The sequence below is a fragment of the Carcharhinus amblyrhynchos genome, chromosome 12, assembly GCF_965287045.1.
Source record: "Carcharhinus amblyrhynchos chromosome 12, sCarAmb.v2.hapA, whole genome shotgun sequence".
Classification (NCBI taxonomy): Eukaryota; Metazoa; Chordata; class Chondrichthyes; order Carcharhiniformes; family Carcharhinidae; genus Carcharhinus; species Carcharhinus amblyrhynchos.
Window position 1 is genome coordinate 16,359,814 of NC_137335.1, and position 18,154 is coordinate 16,377,967.

The 18,154-nt window shown below is 39.4% G+C and overlaps 1 protein-coding gene across 1 annotated transcript in view; it reads right to left on the reverse strand.

Moving 5' to 3' along the window:
• LOC145350807 (syntaxin-binding protein 5-like) overlaps positions 1-18,154 on the reverse strand; it is a 186,902-nt gene that overhangs the window by 33,725 nt on the left and 135,023 nt on the right. Inside the window, 4 exon segments of the mRNA XM_080200126.1 lie at positions 9,306-9,353; positions 9,455-9,514; positions 15,741-15,803; positions 17,997-18,080. Coding sequence (XP_080056252.1) covers positions 9,306-9,353; positions 9,455-9,514; positions 15,741-15,803; positions 17,997-18,080 — 255 coding nt within the window.

Here is an 18,154-nt window from a genome sequence, read left to right on the forward strand (position 1 = left end):
ATCTTGAGCATCTTCACAAAGATTACACTAACAGAGACACTGTCACGTAACGATGTAAAATCAGCTGCCGTGCCCTGCACCTGCCCCATAATGCAGTACACAGGCTCAGGCTGTTCAGTCCGTTGAGTCTGCCTGTAATTTAATGATGTCATGGTTGACCTGTATCTTAACCTCATTTACCCACATTGGTCCCACATCCCTTAATACACTGGCTTTACATACACTTATCAATGTCAGTTTAAAAAAAATCAATTGCATCTTGCTTCAATTGAAATATTTATCCACTATCCATCCATCCAAATATTTATCCATTATCCATCTAGATTTTCAAAAGGCTTTTGATAAGGTGCCTCATAAAAGGTTGCTACAGAAGGTTAGGGTGCATGGAGTTGGGGGTAAGGTGTTAACGTGGATAGAGGATTGGTTGTCTAATAGGAAGCAGAGATTTGGTATCAATGGGTGCCATTCTGATTGGCGGTTGGTGACTAGTGGAGTGCTGCAGGGATTGGTGCTGGGGCCTCAGCTATTTACCATTTATATAGATGATCTGGAGGAGGGGGCTGAGTGTAGAATGGCGAAATTTGCTGATGACACGAAGATGAGTGGGAAAGCAAATTGCGTGGAGGGTGTGGAAAGTCTGCAGAGGGATCTGGATAGGCTGAGCGAGTGGGCAAGGACCTGGCAGACAGAGTATAATGTTAACAAGTGTGAGGTTATCCACTTTGGCAGAAATAATAGTAGGAGGGATTACTATTTAAAGGGCGAAAAGCTGCAGCATGCTACGGTGCAGAGGGACCTGGGGGTCCTTGTGCACAAGTTGCAAAAACCCAGTCTGCAGGTGATCAAGAAGGCGAATGGAATGCTGGCCTTTATAGTGAGGGGGGATAGAATATAAAAGCAGGGAGGTCTTGCTGCAACTGTGCAGGGTACTGGTGAGGCCGCAGCTGGAGTACTGTGTGCAGTTTTGGTCGCCGCACTTGCGCAAGGATATTTTGGCCTTGGAGGGAGTGCAGAGGAGGTTCACTAGGCTGAGACTGGAGACGAGGGGGTTGGACTATGAAGAGAGACTAAATAGACTGGGTCTGTACTCGGAGTTTAGAAGGATGAGGGGGGATCTTATAGAGACGTATAAGATAATGAAGGGGATGGATAGGGTAGAGGTAGAGAGATTCTTCCAGCTTAGAAAGGATAGCAGGACTAGAGGGCACAGCCTCAAGATAAGGCGGGGGGATGGGGTGGGGGGGGAATGCAGTTTACATCGGAGTTGAGGAGGAACTTCTTCACTCAAAGGGTGGTGAATCTCTGGAATTCTCTACCCGTTGAAGTGGTGGAGGCTACCTTGCTAAATATATTTAAGTCACGGGTAGATAGGTTTTTGACAAGGGAATTAAGGGTTATGGGGAGAAAGCAGGAAAGTGGAACTGATCCACTTCAGATCAGCCATGATCTTACTGAATGGTGGAGCAGGCTCAAAGGGCTAGATGGCCTACTCCTGCTCCTATTTCTTATGTTCTTATTTCCTATAAAAGGTCTATCTCAACCACAATGGAACCACAGATGTTAGCCACCATTGATGAGCTGAATGGTCTTTATGCACTGAACATTTCTATGGTACTAGCTGTGACCAATATCCCCAGAATTTCCTAGCTTGGATCAATATAATTCCCTCGTCAAAGTGTGTAGGATTTTTGCATAATTTTGGACACCTGTCCATTCTTTTAACGCTCAAAATCAAGAATACTCACAGGAAATGTATTTATTACCCCAAGTGTAAGTCAAATTACATCTTTCCAGACATGTAGTATTTTTTGAAAATCACTTGAAAGCTAAAGGAAGATTAACTTGAAAGCCTTTAAGCTGAAACTTCAGTGACACAGAATTTGCAAATCTGTACTCTGTTTATATTTAGAAATCTAAGACACTTTCAGCTGTGGCGCTTAAAGGAAACAATTTTTCAAGAACTCATTTCAATGTCACTGGAAAGTGAAATCTGAAGACGCTTCTTTCAAAATTCTTGCACTGCTGCTGTGCATCTCACTTCTACTTCTACAATCCAATTGCAAAATTCTCAAACTCCAGAATTATCCCCTCATTGTTGCCAAACAAAGAATCTGCTCTCAGTGCTACCAGACTGCAGGATGTCACTTTGTAACTGAATACGAAATACCTCTCCAAATGTTGTAAATTCTCATTCTGCATTATACAAAACCCCAGGTCACCAAACCCCTGACAACATTCTGCAATTCCACAACTACCCACTCCATGCCCCCAAGGTGATAGCTTTTGCCAGTGACGACTCTGGCCGCAGTCAGCTTCATGGATTGAAGTCCCATTCCAGAGGTTAACACCATAATGCAATACCTTCTCAGGTAGACAAAAAAAAACTCATGACACTATCTGAAGCATAACAGGAGTTCTTGCTGAAGTCCTGGCCAATATTTAACTCTCAATGAACACCACTAGAACAGATGATTTCATCAACTCATTGCTTTGTGTGGGAGCTTGCTGAGCACAAATTAGCTGATGATGTGTTTCTTGCAATGGTACAGATATTCAAAAGTTAATTGGTTGCAAAGCACTTTAACACATCCTGAGTTCTTAAAAGGCATTGTATAAACTCAAGTTTACGTTCTCCCAAATCCCAGGAAACAAATTCCTCCCTTCTGCTAAATCCCCTAACCATCAAAGGTGTTCTAGGTTCCAGGACTCCTCAACAACAATGTCAAAACTTCAGAGTCCCCTTTTCATTCTGCTAAGTATTAGAACCACCAGCACAGTCCAGTCAAACCTTTAGAATTCCACTCCAAGGCCTCCAAATTCTAAATACTCGATCATACAAAACTAAACACTTCCCTTTCTATATCCACCAATTACACAACTAATTTGAAAATGGTGCATGCTGTCCATCAAGTTGCTGTATTTCCTGAGCTTCATCAAAAGATAAATGGATAAAATCAAATACATAATGAAAGAAACACTTATTCATGAAGTCACAAATGTAGTTTGCACAGAGCAATGGACACTTGGATTTTCAGATTCTCAAGCTGACTTGGGTGGTATTAGAGTCTATGAGTAATCCAAGGAGATAGGTACTTTCATCTGGTTTTGGTTTGGTTTGGTTCAGTCCAACATATAGAGTTTAAAATCTAGTTGCCATCCAGGGGAGATGGTGGAAATGTGACTGGACTGGTATTCCAGAGGCCCAGGCCAATGTTCTGGGGTTCAAATCCTATCACAGCAGTTGGTGGAATTTAAATTCATAATCTGGAATTGGAAAGCATGTCTCAGTAATTGTTGGCAAAATATATCAAAAACATGCAGCTCACCAATGTCCTTATCTTACATGTGATTCAGACCAATAATGATTTGGTTGATACACAATTGCGCTCTGAAATGGTGTGGAATGCCACTCAATTCAAAGGCAATTAGGGATGGGCAAAGAATAAAAAAAAATCCAAATATTTTGATTGTTTGTGTCTCCAAGGTTTCTGACTTGAGAAAGTAACCAAACCAATTATTTCAGATAATAGCAACTGCATGCGATTTGCTTTATTTTGTAGTTACCAGTTAACTTTTGAATCTGGCAGGGAATTTGGCAAAGCTAAGAAGCTGGAGTTTTCAGGAACATTTAATGCATTAAGCAGAGCTGTTCTGAGTAAAGTTCACAAAATTAGTTTGAAACTTTCACAAGCTAAGTCAGCCTTGTTTAGTTCCCACAATGGCACAAAACAGATGGTAAAAGCCCACTAAGTGCTATGAAGAACATTAAAGCTGGTCATTGATTCATGGCCACGAATACGGCTATGCACATATTATGACTGATATCCCCTTTCAGTTGTTCACCAGCCTGCTTTTCAAGAGAGGATTGTTCCACAAGTTGTAAGGTCAAGTAATGTACACTTTCAACGTGCAGCTTCAGAATTTATAAATTGGGCTCCAAAATAAACCATTATTTCAACATGTATAATGCCTATGAAAAAGTATTTCATATCTTAAAGGAATATCATCCCTATTAAAAGCTAGTAAATAGTTCACATTAATGAACACTTCAATACTCCGAGTTAAGATACATTAATTATTTATGCTGCAAAGCCCCCAGTCCGCTGAAATCAATGAGCAACAATAACTTATATTTATATAACATAACAAAATTGCTCGAGGTGCTTCATAGGAGGAGCATGATAGAACATAATAGGACACTGAGCCACATTCAGAGACATTAAATCAAATGACCAAAAGCTTAGTCAAAGTTGTAAGCTTTCAGGGGTGCAGTTATGTTGGAAGGTTGTAGGGCTGTACATGATTAAACAGAGAGAGGAGGAGGCGGCGGCGGCAGCAGAGAGGCCTGAAGGGATTTCAAAAACCAGGATGAAAATTTTGAAATTGAGGCGCTGCTTGAATAGGAGCTCATTTAAATGTGAGCACAAGGGTGATGGTGAAGATATGTGCAGCAGAATTTTAGATGACAGCAAGTTTATGGAGGGCACAACGTAGGAGAGAGCAGCTGTGATGGACTGAAATAATGATGTGGATATGCCGGCATTGGACTGGGGTAAACACAGTTAAAAGTCTGACAACACCAGGTTTAAGTCCAACCGATTTATTTGATAGTAAACGCACTAGCTTTCGAGGTTACCACCTGACGAAGGGGGGTAACCTCGAAAGCTAGTGAGTTTACTATCCAATAAATCGGTTGGACTTAAACCTGGTGTTGTCAGACTTTTTACCATGGACTGAAATAGTCAGATCTAGAGGGATACAAAGGTAAGGACAAGTCCATGAGGAGCAGATAATAGTGGGGACAAAATAGGGCAATTTTATGAATGTGGAAATTGTTTGTATTAATGACGGAATGACAGCTCATCTCAGGATCAAATGTGACATCAACATTGCGAACAGACTGGTTTAGACTTGACAAGTGGCGAATGGAGGGGAATAAGTCAGGACTCAGGAAATGAAGCTATAAGTAAGTATTCCCAATAGTTAATTGGAGGAAATTTCTGTTCATCCACTAGTGAATGTTGAACAGTCTGATAATTTAACAACTGCAAAGACGACAAGAAAGGTGATGAGGTATAACAACAGACAGTTAATGGGTGCTGGCTTTACTACTTCTTCTCCAGACTAAGATACTGTTAACCTAAAAGCAATATCTCAAGAAGGCCAGCTGTTGTTTCTTAGTCCAGACAAACATCCATGACCTCAATCTATTAAAGAGACAAGGTTACTTGACATACCATTTCCTCTGGCTAACCACGAGCAATTCCATGGGAGATTCACTATCATTACATATCTAACACATTTGAAAAGTTTGTTAAAAAAAGCTAAACATGATGATATATTGAGGTCTGGCCAGAGATGCAGAGTCCCACTATTCTCACGTGACAAATCATTTCACAATTTATACAAGAAATACTACAACTTACCACCACTGAGGAGATATCTGCCACTGATATCCTGAGTGTAAGAGTGGAGACAGAATATAATTATTCAGTCTCTACTTAGATAATTTATTTACCTGTGAGGACTAAGACTTGCATAAATACCCAGAAAATAGTGCATTTTAGTAATTTTGACTGTTTACATTCCAGTTCTATTGATTATTGACACTATAAATAATTAACGGAGTTTTCAGCATTTCTCACGGTGAGACAGGGGTATGTTTTATAATGAATGAAATATCTGTGGTCCAGTGAAAAATGCATTATTTTGGTGTTATATTACTCAGTAAAAAATTATAACGAATAGCAGGTAAAAATAATTGCATATAGAATTTTAAAAACGCTACAATTCTAAAGGGAATCCAGGAACAAGGGAACCTGCTCAAATCAGTGAAGTTGGCAGGACATGTTGAGAAAGCGATCAATGAAGCATATGGGATTTGGGGCTTTATAAATAGGAGCACAGTGTTAGATAAAAGTAAGGAAGTTGTGATGAATCATAAAACACTGGTTCTGCCTCAACTGAAATACTGTGTCCCATTCTGAGCACTACACTTTAGGAAGGAAATATTGTAAAAGTATTTGAGAGGGTGGAGAGGAAAAAAAGGTTTACAAGAGCAGCTCCAGGGATAAGGGGCATCAGCTGCATGGTAGATCGGAGAAACTGGGGCTGCTCTCAGAAGATTGAAAGATTTGGTAGATATTCAAAATCATGATGGGAGAAACTGTTGCTGTTTGTGTGGATGTTGGAAACGCAGAATATTCTGATTTAAGATGATTGGCAAAAAAAGTAATGGCAGCATGAGGAAAAACATTGCACAAGTGGTAAGGATCTGGAACGTACGAAATGTGCAGTGGAAGCAGATTCAAGCAAAGCTTTTAAAAGAGTATTGGACCATATTTTGAAGAGAAAGGAATTGCAGGGCTATGGGAGATGTGGCAGAGTGCAACATGAGTTGCTCTTAGAGAGCCGGCATAGACAAAACAGGCCAAATGGTTTCCTTCTGCACTGTAACCATTCTATGGATCCAAAATAATGAGATCAATTATACAAAGATGATTCCCTTTTAGTTTGATCAAATTTGTAAACTTAATAAATTACATACAAAATATTACACTATTTACTAAAATCTCCTGTGGCGTTGCATAGTGGAGTCAAAATGACGTATTTTTGGATGTTGACCAAGACGATTTAAACTTTGGTGTTTTAATTGACACTTAGCTGAGTTTCTGACCACTCATCATCTCTATTATTATGACAGCCTACTTCCAAGTCTATGACAGCCCGTGTTCCTGTCCCACCTTGGTCCATCTACTGTTGAAACACTAATCCTTTTGCTAACTCCCAACTCAACTATTTCAGTCCTCTGCTGGTCAGCCTCCCATCTTCTATTAACTCGAGCTCATCCAAAGTTTTGCTGTCTATATCCTGACTCATAATAAGTCTGGCTTCTGTTGACCTACATTGGTTCCCAGTCTAACAATAAGTATCACCAGTTTTGGAATTCATATCCTTGTGATCAAATCCTACATTAGTCATACCCTTCCCCGTCTATGTAACCTCTTCCAGCCATACAATTGTCTGATGGGCTCTGAAGTATCTAGATTTCCGTTGCCCATCCATTGATGGCTTAGTCTTCAACTGCCTATGCTCTAAGCTGGTATTCCCTTTCAAAACATCTTTGTATTTCTACCCCTCTCGCATTTGTGATGATCTTTAAAAGCTACCTCTTTGATCAGGCTTTCCGTTACCCAAGTGACCACCTTATGTGGCTCAGTGTCAATTAGCAGCTTTGGTCATTTTATTAGGTTGAAGTTGCTAAACAGAAAGTTGTTATTTTGCTAAAATTGGTTCCCAGCTGATGACAAAGAATTGGCTGGAGGACTGGAGAAATGCTGGAGGCGATTGGAGCAGCTTTCAGAACACAATGGATCTCTATGTGGAACGTGGTTCTGCACATGCAATGGACAGTTGAGGAGGGCGAGAGGAAATTTGGTATAGAAGCTCAGCATGGAAGGATGTAGTGGCCCTTCATAAGCAAACTAGGAGTGAGACTTCTGGTAGATTAGCTGGTATCAGAATAAAAATCAGATGACGTCACTTCAGAACAGAAAAGGTGAATTGTATACTTAATTAAGAATTAACTTTTCATATATGTAAAAACCTGATAAAATATGTACTTTGAACATTATAAATTTCTTACTAAGAATATCAAGCAAATAGAATAAAGGATGAGAGAATATGTTCCTTGACTGAGTCATTTAAATGGCCTCCATCTAGATTCTATCTTTATGTATGAACAAGTTTGAAATCAACAAGTCAAGGGGAAAATAAATGGGCTGAAGCCAAATGTTTTATATGACCAAATGAAGGAAAATAATTCAGATAGTTATATATCTAGATACATGTATAAATGCGAATGGTTTAAGTGAGATTTTATTGAACTAGAACATTACAAGGACTGGCTGATGTGCAATATGATTTTAAAATCCTCCAATCTGTGACAACATTTTCAATTTTAAACCCACATTTAGTGGAAACTGCTAATGTAAACTTGCCAAGTTTTGATTACATCCTCCCCAGCAATGCAGCCCCATTACGTGAGAGCAAATGTTGTACAATATGGTGTGTTTACATCAACAGTTTTTAAATATGGATTATGGACATAGCAACTTATGACAAACATAAAAAAATGGACTGTACTAACACAAGATGAGAACTGAATTATATCTATTTGTGCGTCCTGGTTCAATTATCTCCCATCCTCTAACCCACCTGAGCTCACGACTGCACTTGGTCTGACTCCCTGAATGCAATGCCAAGAGAGATCAACCAGCATAGATTTATATTACAGTTTGAACACTAAGTGCCACATATTCTGTTACAGCTTTCCAATAGACATATGGCTACTCACTGGGAAGCAGGAAGTGCTCTTCTGTTACCGGTATTTAACAATTTGGTCGCAATGATAATTTTCATTTCTTGCAATAATCAGTGCCGTGAACCATATGGGCTGCACGGTGGCACAGTAGTTGGCACTGCTGCCTCACAGCACCTGGGACCCGGGTTTGATTCCCAGCTTGGGTCACTGTCTGTGCAGAATCTGCACGTTCTCCCCGTATCAGCATGGGTTTCCTCCGGGTGCTCCGGTTTCCTCCCAGTCTGACAGACGTGCTGGTTAGGTGCACTGGCCATGCTAAATTCTCCCTCAGTGTATCCAAACAGTGCGGTGACTAGGGGATTTTCACGGTAACTTCATTGCATTGTTAATGTAAGCCTACTTGTGACTTTAATAAATAAAATTAAAAAAACAGTTTCTACCAGAGAGATCCTCTCAGTGGAAGTCAATCACCTCGTCTGAAAAAGGGCAAACCACCAAATAAGAAGCAAAAATATCATCTACCACTTGACTGATTTAAAACTGAACTAAAATAGACACATTTAAAGATGTTATACCATTTGAATCGTTAGGAAAACATTCAATTATATGCTAATAAATTGGTTTCACAACTGTTGTATAGGATTGCGTTCTATAAGGTACCTGTAAAGTCATCTGCCTATACATATCCTATAAAAAAAACTAACATCTTCATTAATATAATTATTTTGATTTAAAAAGCAAGATCTGGGAGATAAAGCAATTAAAATAGTTCATTTGTAGTTCAGTCTGAGATTACAGCGATCCCTACTGAATAAAAAGTGATCAATCACAATCATGCACTGCGTTCCCAGATCAGAAACAGCCCAAAGCACAGTGTTGATTAGAAAAGCCACCAAGCAAGGTGCTTTGATTATCTGTTTGCATTTTGGTTAGTGCTTCAGAAAGAAAGGCATTAGCAAAATATGGAATTGACACATCATACCTATATCAGATACTACGGTCTTGGAAAACTTTCTGCTTTTGTTTTTCACTGGAAAAGCATAATGTTTTATATGTAAATCAAAAGAAAAATACTGAAACAGAAGAAAAATCTGAGAACTGAAATGATATTGTACCATAATAATACTGTACCCCTTTCTATAAAGTTAGGCATTTTTTGTTCATCTTCAGAATTGCATGAAGAGGTAGAACCTACACGGGAATACATTGACAATATATTAAATAAAAAAAAAGCACAAGCATTTAATCTTCCTCCAACTTAATCTAGGTTTAAATATGCAAATGTGCTTTATTTCATTCAGCCCCATGTTAAGACACTCTAATGAGATGCCCATGTTTCTGCAAACAAGGACACACTTCAGCAATTCAGAAACAACCATCTCCCCACCCCTGCACCGTTCTGTTTCTCTCCCCACATCAAAGGCAATCTGACTGTACCATGCACATTTTTAGAACTTACTTTAAGCATTAGCATAAGCCACTTCCAATCCAGTCACCTGACATTCAGGTAAATTACCCCTCAAATAATCATGCATTTTTATTGCAAAAAAAACCCAAGCATTTCTCTGAAGGGTGAGTCTATTCAGAACATTTGGTCTTTTATCAGCTTCTTCCATTTTAGTTGGGGTTGCTACAATGCCAGTTGATTACCCTTCTCCACTTCCTTCCATCAGTCACCCATTCTTCTTCCAGTCTGTTGTGTTTAAGTCTCCTGCCACTGTATTCTTCCATCTGCTCTCAGGTTTTCCTCCTTTCTGTTTGTCTCATCTCCATCACGGATCTCACAACATGTCTTCCCTCTCTCTGCAGTGTACGACTATACCATTTCAATCTCCTCTTGGCTACTTTCTTTGTTACTTCCATAATCTTTACTAATCCATTGATGTGCTGGTTCCTGATCTCTGCTTTTTCGTTAGAACATTTAATTACATGCTAATCTCATTAAAATGTAACAAAAGAAGCTGTGTTATGCCTTTAAGATTAGATCAAGATGTGGGGGACACAAACACTCCTCTCCTGAATGAACTGACTCCTTGTTCATTACAGTCCAGTGGGACCCACCTACTAGCTCATCCATTTGCTCATCATTCATCTAGGAGACTCAACAGTGAGATCCACCAACAGCAAGTGCCCTTTGATTATGAGGGATGTCAGCCACCAGCTTGATTCTTCCTTGGAATATCTTCACACAAATATCCCCATCAGAGGATGATGACTAACAGAGGGCCATGAGGTTCATTAACTCAACACTGTGAGAATCAAACCTGCAACCCTTGTGATCTAAGTGGTGAGCTGTCTTAATCAGCTGAGAAACAAGAGAGATGCTCTGTAAATCTAATTATTCTTTGAAGGAATACCATTCACATTAATTTGCTGACTAAAGCCAATATTTTTTTCTAAATAGAAAGCCTCCCTCTGCTACCACTTGCATCAGAAGCAATGGGTGAACATCCTCAAAGTACCCAATACACTGACTATGTTGAGTATATATTCAATATACTCAGAGTAGCAGGTGCCTGGAACTCATTGTTGGGGGAGGTAGTGGAAGTGGATACTGTAGTGACTTTTAAGGGGTGTCTTGACAAGTACATGAATAGGGTGGGAATAGAGTGATATGGTCCCCGGAGGGGTAGGGGGGTTTTAGTTAAGTTGGGCAGCATGATTGGTGCAGGTTTGGAAGGCCGAAGGGCCTGTTCTTGTGCTGTAATTTTCTTTGTTCTAAGATAATTCTAACCCCAACATCTCGGTTGCAGATTCTTGCACCAACAATGATTCTCACCAGCCAACTGGGCTTGGGTCGCATCAGTGTTGTGTTTACGTTCATTGGTTGTGCAAGTTCAAATTTACACTGTCTCTTGGCAGTTTGAGAATATGAATTTTAAAATGCGGCAATAAAAGTGGTATCAATAAAAGTGACCATGAACTGTCAGACTACTGTTAAAAACCCAATGTGTTCACTCATGTTTTTAGGGAAGAAAGCCTGTTGTCCTGGTCTGGTTTATATGCAAGTCAGTCAGTGCCAGAAAAGGATTGGTTAATACGTCTTTTCCATTTTCAGAAATGCAAAACTGCTCTGCTGGCCTTGCCATTTCTTATCTTTATTATTTATTTAACAGCAATAGCTCCAGTAAGAGTCAACGCATCATGAACCAGTACACTTAACAGAAATGACAATGTCAGGGACACCAACCTCTATTGAATCTTAATAGATTTGAGCGTACAAGTATAACACAGCAACACACATCATTTGTGATCAGAGATGCACTATTGTCTCTGCAGTTACACACAAACACATCTTAATTCAGCACTAATCGTAAACTGTATGCAATGCAACATATTCCAATATAGCTGTAACATTGTACATACATGTATTACACATGAGACGTTATGCCAAGATTCCATGGCATTATTTCTCCCATTTCCTGGTTACCACCCCTAAAAAAAGATTCAGCTGCTTATCTTCTCACGCGCAACCCTGGTGCGCTCAAACTAGCTGTCTATATAACAGTGACTTCAGATCATAAGCATCTTTGATTCGCTGCAAATATCTTGGAACATCCTGAAGGTATGAATTGCGCTGTACAAATCTAAAATCTTTTATTACCTGTATTTCGCTAGTGTTAAGCTGTAATACATGAAGACAATGAAAAGCATAACAGATTAATATGCAAGAGGGGATTAGAATGTGGATCTCAGTTACGTTACAAGATAAAACAAAAATGCAGATGATCAGGAAAAGAACAACAAAAAGACTAGCAAGTGGAACGTAACAATAAAAAGATGATTCACACTTAGGAATCTCCTACTGGACTATTCAGTATATCAGAAAATATGCTATTTTAAAATTAATAAGTGCCTTGTCCAAATAACTTCTATTTTTGAGTCTTTCAGACAATACACTAAATTGGGCCCAAACACTCTCTTCATGAGAATGGATAAAATTCCACAACACTGAGGAAAATTTGGAAGTTCTCCTCGATGTTATGTTCCAATATGTATCCCTCAACCAACATCACTAGAACAGTTCAACTGGTCATTATTGCATCATTGTTTGTGGGATGCTGCGGTGCACTAAATGATTGCTACATTTTCTACACGGTAACATAACTATAAAGCACTTTGAGACTTCTGTAAAAGTGCAGGTCCTCTTTCCTTAAGGCATCAGGACGTGACAAATCTTTAACTACATTCACTCCCATATTTCTTGGGGGCATCAACTCCTTTGCTGATTAGGGTCCTGCAAGCACATTCCTTCTCTGGAGAAACGGGGAATGAAATTAGTATCAATTGCATTTCACTGGAACGTAAAGTGTTCCATGGATGAAAATGCTTTTGACAAGGTGTTGCCAATGAAAAAGCATAAGAGAAAATTCCTATACTAATGGGACTACTAAACACAAGCCAACAAATCAAGCATTAGGGATTTAGCACCACTGTATTGTAACAAAGAAAGGCAGTCGGCAAAAGACTAGAGGGTGAACAATAGGTAACTAGAAAAGCAGAATACTGCAGATGCCAGCAACAACTGGCACTGATATGAGAGGATTTAGAAAAATGGAACTGGGCCAAGATCTCTTCAATATACTGAAGTAAAATCCAATGCAACATGATAATTGGGACCCAAGACAAATCTAAATTCTTAAGATATTCGAATATTTCAGAATCCTGGAGGATCTTGTTCAATATTCCTTCTTCCCTTTTCAACTGGTTCACAAACATTGCTCCCTATTTCATTCTCTTTTATCAAGATAAGAATTCATCAATTCTCATCATTACCCGCTAGCTTTGGTTCATAAAGGATTCTCTCCTTAGGTACTTTATCAAAGGCTTTGGGAATCTGGGTAAACTACAAAATGTAGTCTTTTCTTTGTTGTCATTGAGCCTTTCCTATTATGTTTGTATTTTATCAACTCAAAAAATCCTTCAACTTACAAAACTTAAAAAATGTCCTTAGACAGTTATTTTGTAGAGCTATTACAGAAAAATTAAAAATACCCTAAAACAAAAATGATCTACGATTCCTGCCAAAAAGAAAGTTGGCACTCAGTGCAGGCCAGCATTGTGGCAACAGCAGTCTCGTCGATTTAAGCTTAATCCAGTTAGACTTCAGACAATCCCAAGGTTTCCCAGGACTAACTAGGCCACAATTACATTAATTACCTCTGTCCCTCTCAGCTGATGATGGGGCAGAAGTTGAATGTGGGCAACAGAAGAAAGTGAGGTTATTCCATGAGGAAGGCAACCATCATGACTGTTGGCAATTGCATCAAATTCAAAACCCACAAGGACACAGATATGCAACATGGATGGAGCACATTATTAAGAAAACAAAAATGTTTTGGAACTGGGGATCTGATCTTGCAGACAAGAACATTCTGTTGCAACAAGCCCAAAGGGTTGTTGATTAAAGTAAGGAAAAGCTGACCAAAGGAAAATAGTCATGACAACGTTAGTTTAAAACTTGACAGTGCATTAATAAGGCAACACCTGGACACCATTACTAAAGCAAAAGGCTGTGGAAATTGGAACCCTTCCAATCCCCTTCTAAAGGGACCCTATGCGATACCCTGCTCCAATTCTCCATCATCCCCAACAACAAACTAACCTACAGTGTTTTTCTTTCAAGTGCAGGAGGTACAACATTTGCCCCTCTGGTCTCTTCCCCTCCTGCAAGGTCCCAAAATACTCCTTCCATGTGTAACACATATCAACTTGTGCTTCATCCAATTTATTCTATTGTTTTCAAAGCTGACCACATGGTCTCTTCTACACTGGGAAGACCAAATGCACACAAGGTTACATTTACAGAACACCTCAGTACAGTTGGCAAACACGATCCCAAACTTCTGATCATTTTAATTCCCCAGCTTCCTGCCACTCTGATCTGGCTGTCCTTGGAGCCCTGCAGTGTTCTGACGAAGCTCAATGCAAGTTGGAGGTTTTTTCCATGTCTGGGCACTTTACAGCTTACTAGACTCACCGTGTTCAACAATTTTAGTTCATAACCTCTGACCTCTTTCAGTTTTTTCCCACTACTTTCCCCTCTTCCTTCTCTTGACATTCATTCCTCCAGGCATATCTTTGTTTCCTTACTTGCCTCATTACCACTCCCATTAGCCACGCATCATGAATCCCACTGCCATTTGTCCTCCATCCCATCACATATCTACCTTTAACTTTTTTCACCCACCCTTCCCTCATTCACCTGCTCAAAATCGATCACATTTCTAAATTTTTCCAGTTCTGATGAAATTTCACAAACCTCAAACTTACCTTTGTTTCCCTCTCCACAGGCGATGTCAGACTTGCTGAATAGTTCCAGCATTTTCTATTTTTATTACAGTTGGGTACCATTGGCAGACAGAAGACAAGAATGGGTCAGACAACCGTGGATGCAATAGCTGCACCAATATTTCTGACCAGAATGGGGATCAGTACTTAATTCCTACATTAGTGCTGTAAGTGACTGGAATTGATTTTAAGCATGTCCATGCTCCATTCACTTCATTTTGCGGGAGATACACCTTGCTTTTATTAGAAGAAGTTGCTGCAGTTTCGACTACAAATTCTGTTTGCTGAAGTTTAGGAGAGGCTCTCTTTGAATTGAGTCTGTAAATAGACTGTTTGCTTTGCTGCGACATACACAACTTTGCTGTCGTTCCAGTGCCCACCCTTAACTCATTGGCTGACATTGTACTACCAATAGAACATTTCACTCACCACCTACTTTCTTCTGACTGCTAAAAGAGATAGTCTTTTGCTAAATAAATCTGACAAAATTGATCCAGAATAAATAACTGGAATCTGAAGCATTATTTGAATTGTTTTGTTGTACAGAATTCTGTAGGAAAATAGTATGCAAACACTAACTTTTAAGAATTACAGAAAGCAGATGACAGATAAATCTTAATTAGGTTTTATTGTAATTCAGAATGAGTATTAACTGGGCGCAAAACGTTGGACAAAAACTGTCCTCCTCCTGTCACTGTTGTGCTAATTGCTTTGTCAGGATATCTTAGAGATTCAAACTTTCTCTGGTGGCTTACAGAGGGGATCGCAACAGAACCACTGTCTCAGGATTGATCCAGAATGTCTGTTGTACCATGGTCATTCAGATCGGATTATTCTTCTATTTGAGGGCAAACTACCATGAATTTATTTTAGGATGAAACGTAAAACTGGGATTCCACTGTTTACTTTCATAATACTCCTCAGCTATACACCATTAAAATGTTGGGTGACGAGATATCATTTAAAATGAGTTAGGTGTGCAGCACTAGATTCTGTCCATCAACAAACCACTTCCACGACTATCCACTGCTGTTCCTTGCATCCTTTTGTGCAAATACAAACACCACATTTTCAATTAATCTATTCCCTGAAAACAAAAATCCCATAAACTCATTGACACACTTACCTGATGTGGGAGATTTGCAGCGGTCATCTAGAGTTGTAGAACCCTCATTGATATCACAGAGACCTGACAAAGAAAGTCAACATGTTACCACAAAGAACACAATGATAAGGGGGTTAAGTTTGCATTTGTTGAACTCCATTAATGCAGAAGAACATCTCAAGTCACTTCAGAGCCAAAACAGGCAAAAATGGACAGAAATAATTGCTCAAGAAAACAAAGTTACTCTGGAAAGCATTTGGGTCACAAAGGATCACAATTTCATCACAGTGCTATGGGAATAAATGGGATGCCCGAGCAGCATAATGTCAATGTTTGTGGAACATCTCATCTTGAGATGGAGAACAGGTCAGAGAAACCAGAGGGGATTCATAAGCCTATTACAATCAATCAGAAAAGACTTCCCTTTTTTTTGCTCCACTGCAGCAAAATTTTGGAAGCCCTCAAATGAAATATTTTAGCTTTTTTTGATTCTTAAACCTGCCTAATGGACTGGGAGAACATTGCTGCATGACTGTACTTGAGGAGGAAACATTGGTGAGATCCTTACTGCACATAGAAAGTATATCAAAATCCAGTTTCTTCTATTCAAGTCCATTCTTCCTGAACATTAATACAGCCAGAGTCCATCCCTCTGCTACATTAATTCTCACGTCAATCTATTCTTATGATAAATTCTCACATTGGAATGCATTCATCTAGTATGTTATGTCTTCAATCAAAGCCAAGCTTCTTTGCTACACTAATTATGCCATCAAAGCACATCATTCTGCATAGTAATTCATCTAAAAACCCACCTCTCTCATGCAGTACTCATCCTACTGAAGACCCTCCCACCAGGACATTTAATTCCCAAAATCCTTATCTCATGATGGCAGTCCAAGATAACTTTCAATCATTCTAAAGTAGAATCTGTATTCTATTTGCCCGACGATACATTTCACCCCGGAGCCAGATCATAAATGAAAACGTACATTTCTCCAGGCATCGCACAAAGCCACATGGCAGACAAGTGCAGGGATCTTGTAACTGAACAGCTAGTATCTCCCTGCCCTTCGATGAACTTTGGTTGAACTCCCAAAAATCTCCTTGGAAATTTCAATTCAGTGAACTACATCATACTGAATATTCAGATTTAGACTCCTATTTCTGTTTCTAGTGGGACCTGCTAATCTACGGTACCGGTTACACGCCAGGGCAATACAGTGAAAGTCTATCCTCATGTGTCAACGAACATTGTAAAGCAATGTTGGAATTTACAGAACAAAAATGTATTTTCAGAACACTTCCAAAATATAGCATGATGCATGTCCATCCTATCTGACAAAACAGTGCATGTTCCTCAACTTGTATCTCATGTTTTTTGCTGCATGAATTCCTGAATCTCAACAGGCAGAACCTACCAACGATAAGTTATGATGTGGCAATGTCAGTGTTGGACTGGGATGGGCACAGTAAGAAGTCTCACATCAGGTTAAAGTGCAAGAGGTTTAGAAAAAGAAACCTCTTGCACTTTAACCTGGTGTTCAGAGACTTCTTACTGAACAATAAACTTACTTCTAGGCTTCTTGAACAATTCACAAAGCTTGTGTTCGAAGTGACCATGATTTAAAAAAAGACATACTAAATCCAGCTACTTAGAACAGACAGCCATGATCAGCGAAGAAAACAGAATGTTTAGTCAGGATCCAAAGACTGAATCAGGAGAAAAGAGCAAAGAAGCCTAGTTTCTTCAATCTTGAAAGGAGTCCAGGATGGATGCCTCAGAGGCAAACCAAACTAAAATAGATGTTATCATTAAAATACTATCTCCTCCAGTGGTCTAATGACATGCAACCCTCTGCTGCCAGCAAACACTCGGGCTGGACTGATCATTAAATTTTTGCTGATCTGTCTGTTTTATGAGGCCAACATAGGAGTTGTCATCACTTGGTTGATAATATAAGAGACAGCGAATGTTGATTCTCCTGCCAAGTGGAATATTCTCCAATGAAGCTTCAGCTTCCTATCTTAAATAAAACTGCTCAACCTATTTAACACAAGCACCCTCTTATAGAGCAGCTATTGAAACAAAGTCACTCAAGAGCAGTTCCAAGCATTATGCAACCAAAGCGTGCAGCTGTAGTAGACTATTTTTAATTGTTTATGTGCAAAGATAAAAGGGACCCATTGAGAATGATTTCAATAGCTGATGCGATGTATAGTAACTTCAAAATCCAAACATAAGACAGAAGTTTGTATCAGCGTGAGATGACTTACTTAGATATGAAGAACGTAGTCTTTTCACAGACTCAGAATATAAACTAGAAAGACCACACATGCAAGAAGTCACCGTCAGCATGCCTTAGGACGCAGTAGAAAAAAAAGCACAACACCAAAATAATAATTTGGCTGTAATAACCTGCAGAACAAAACTT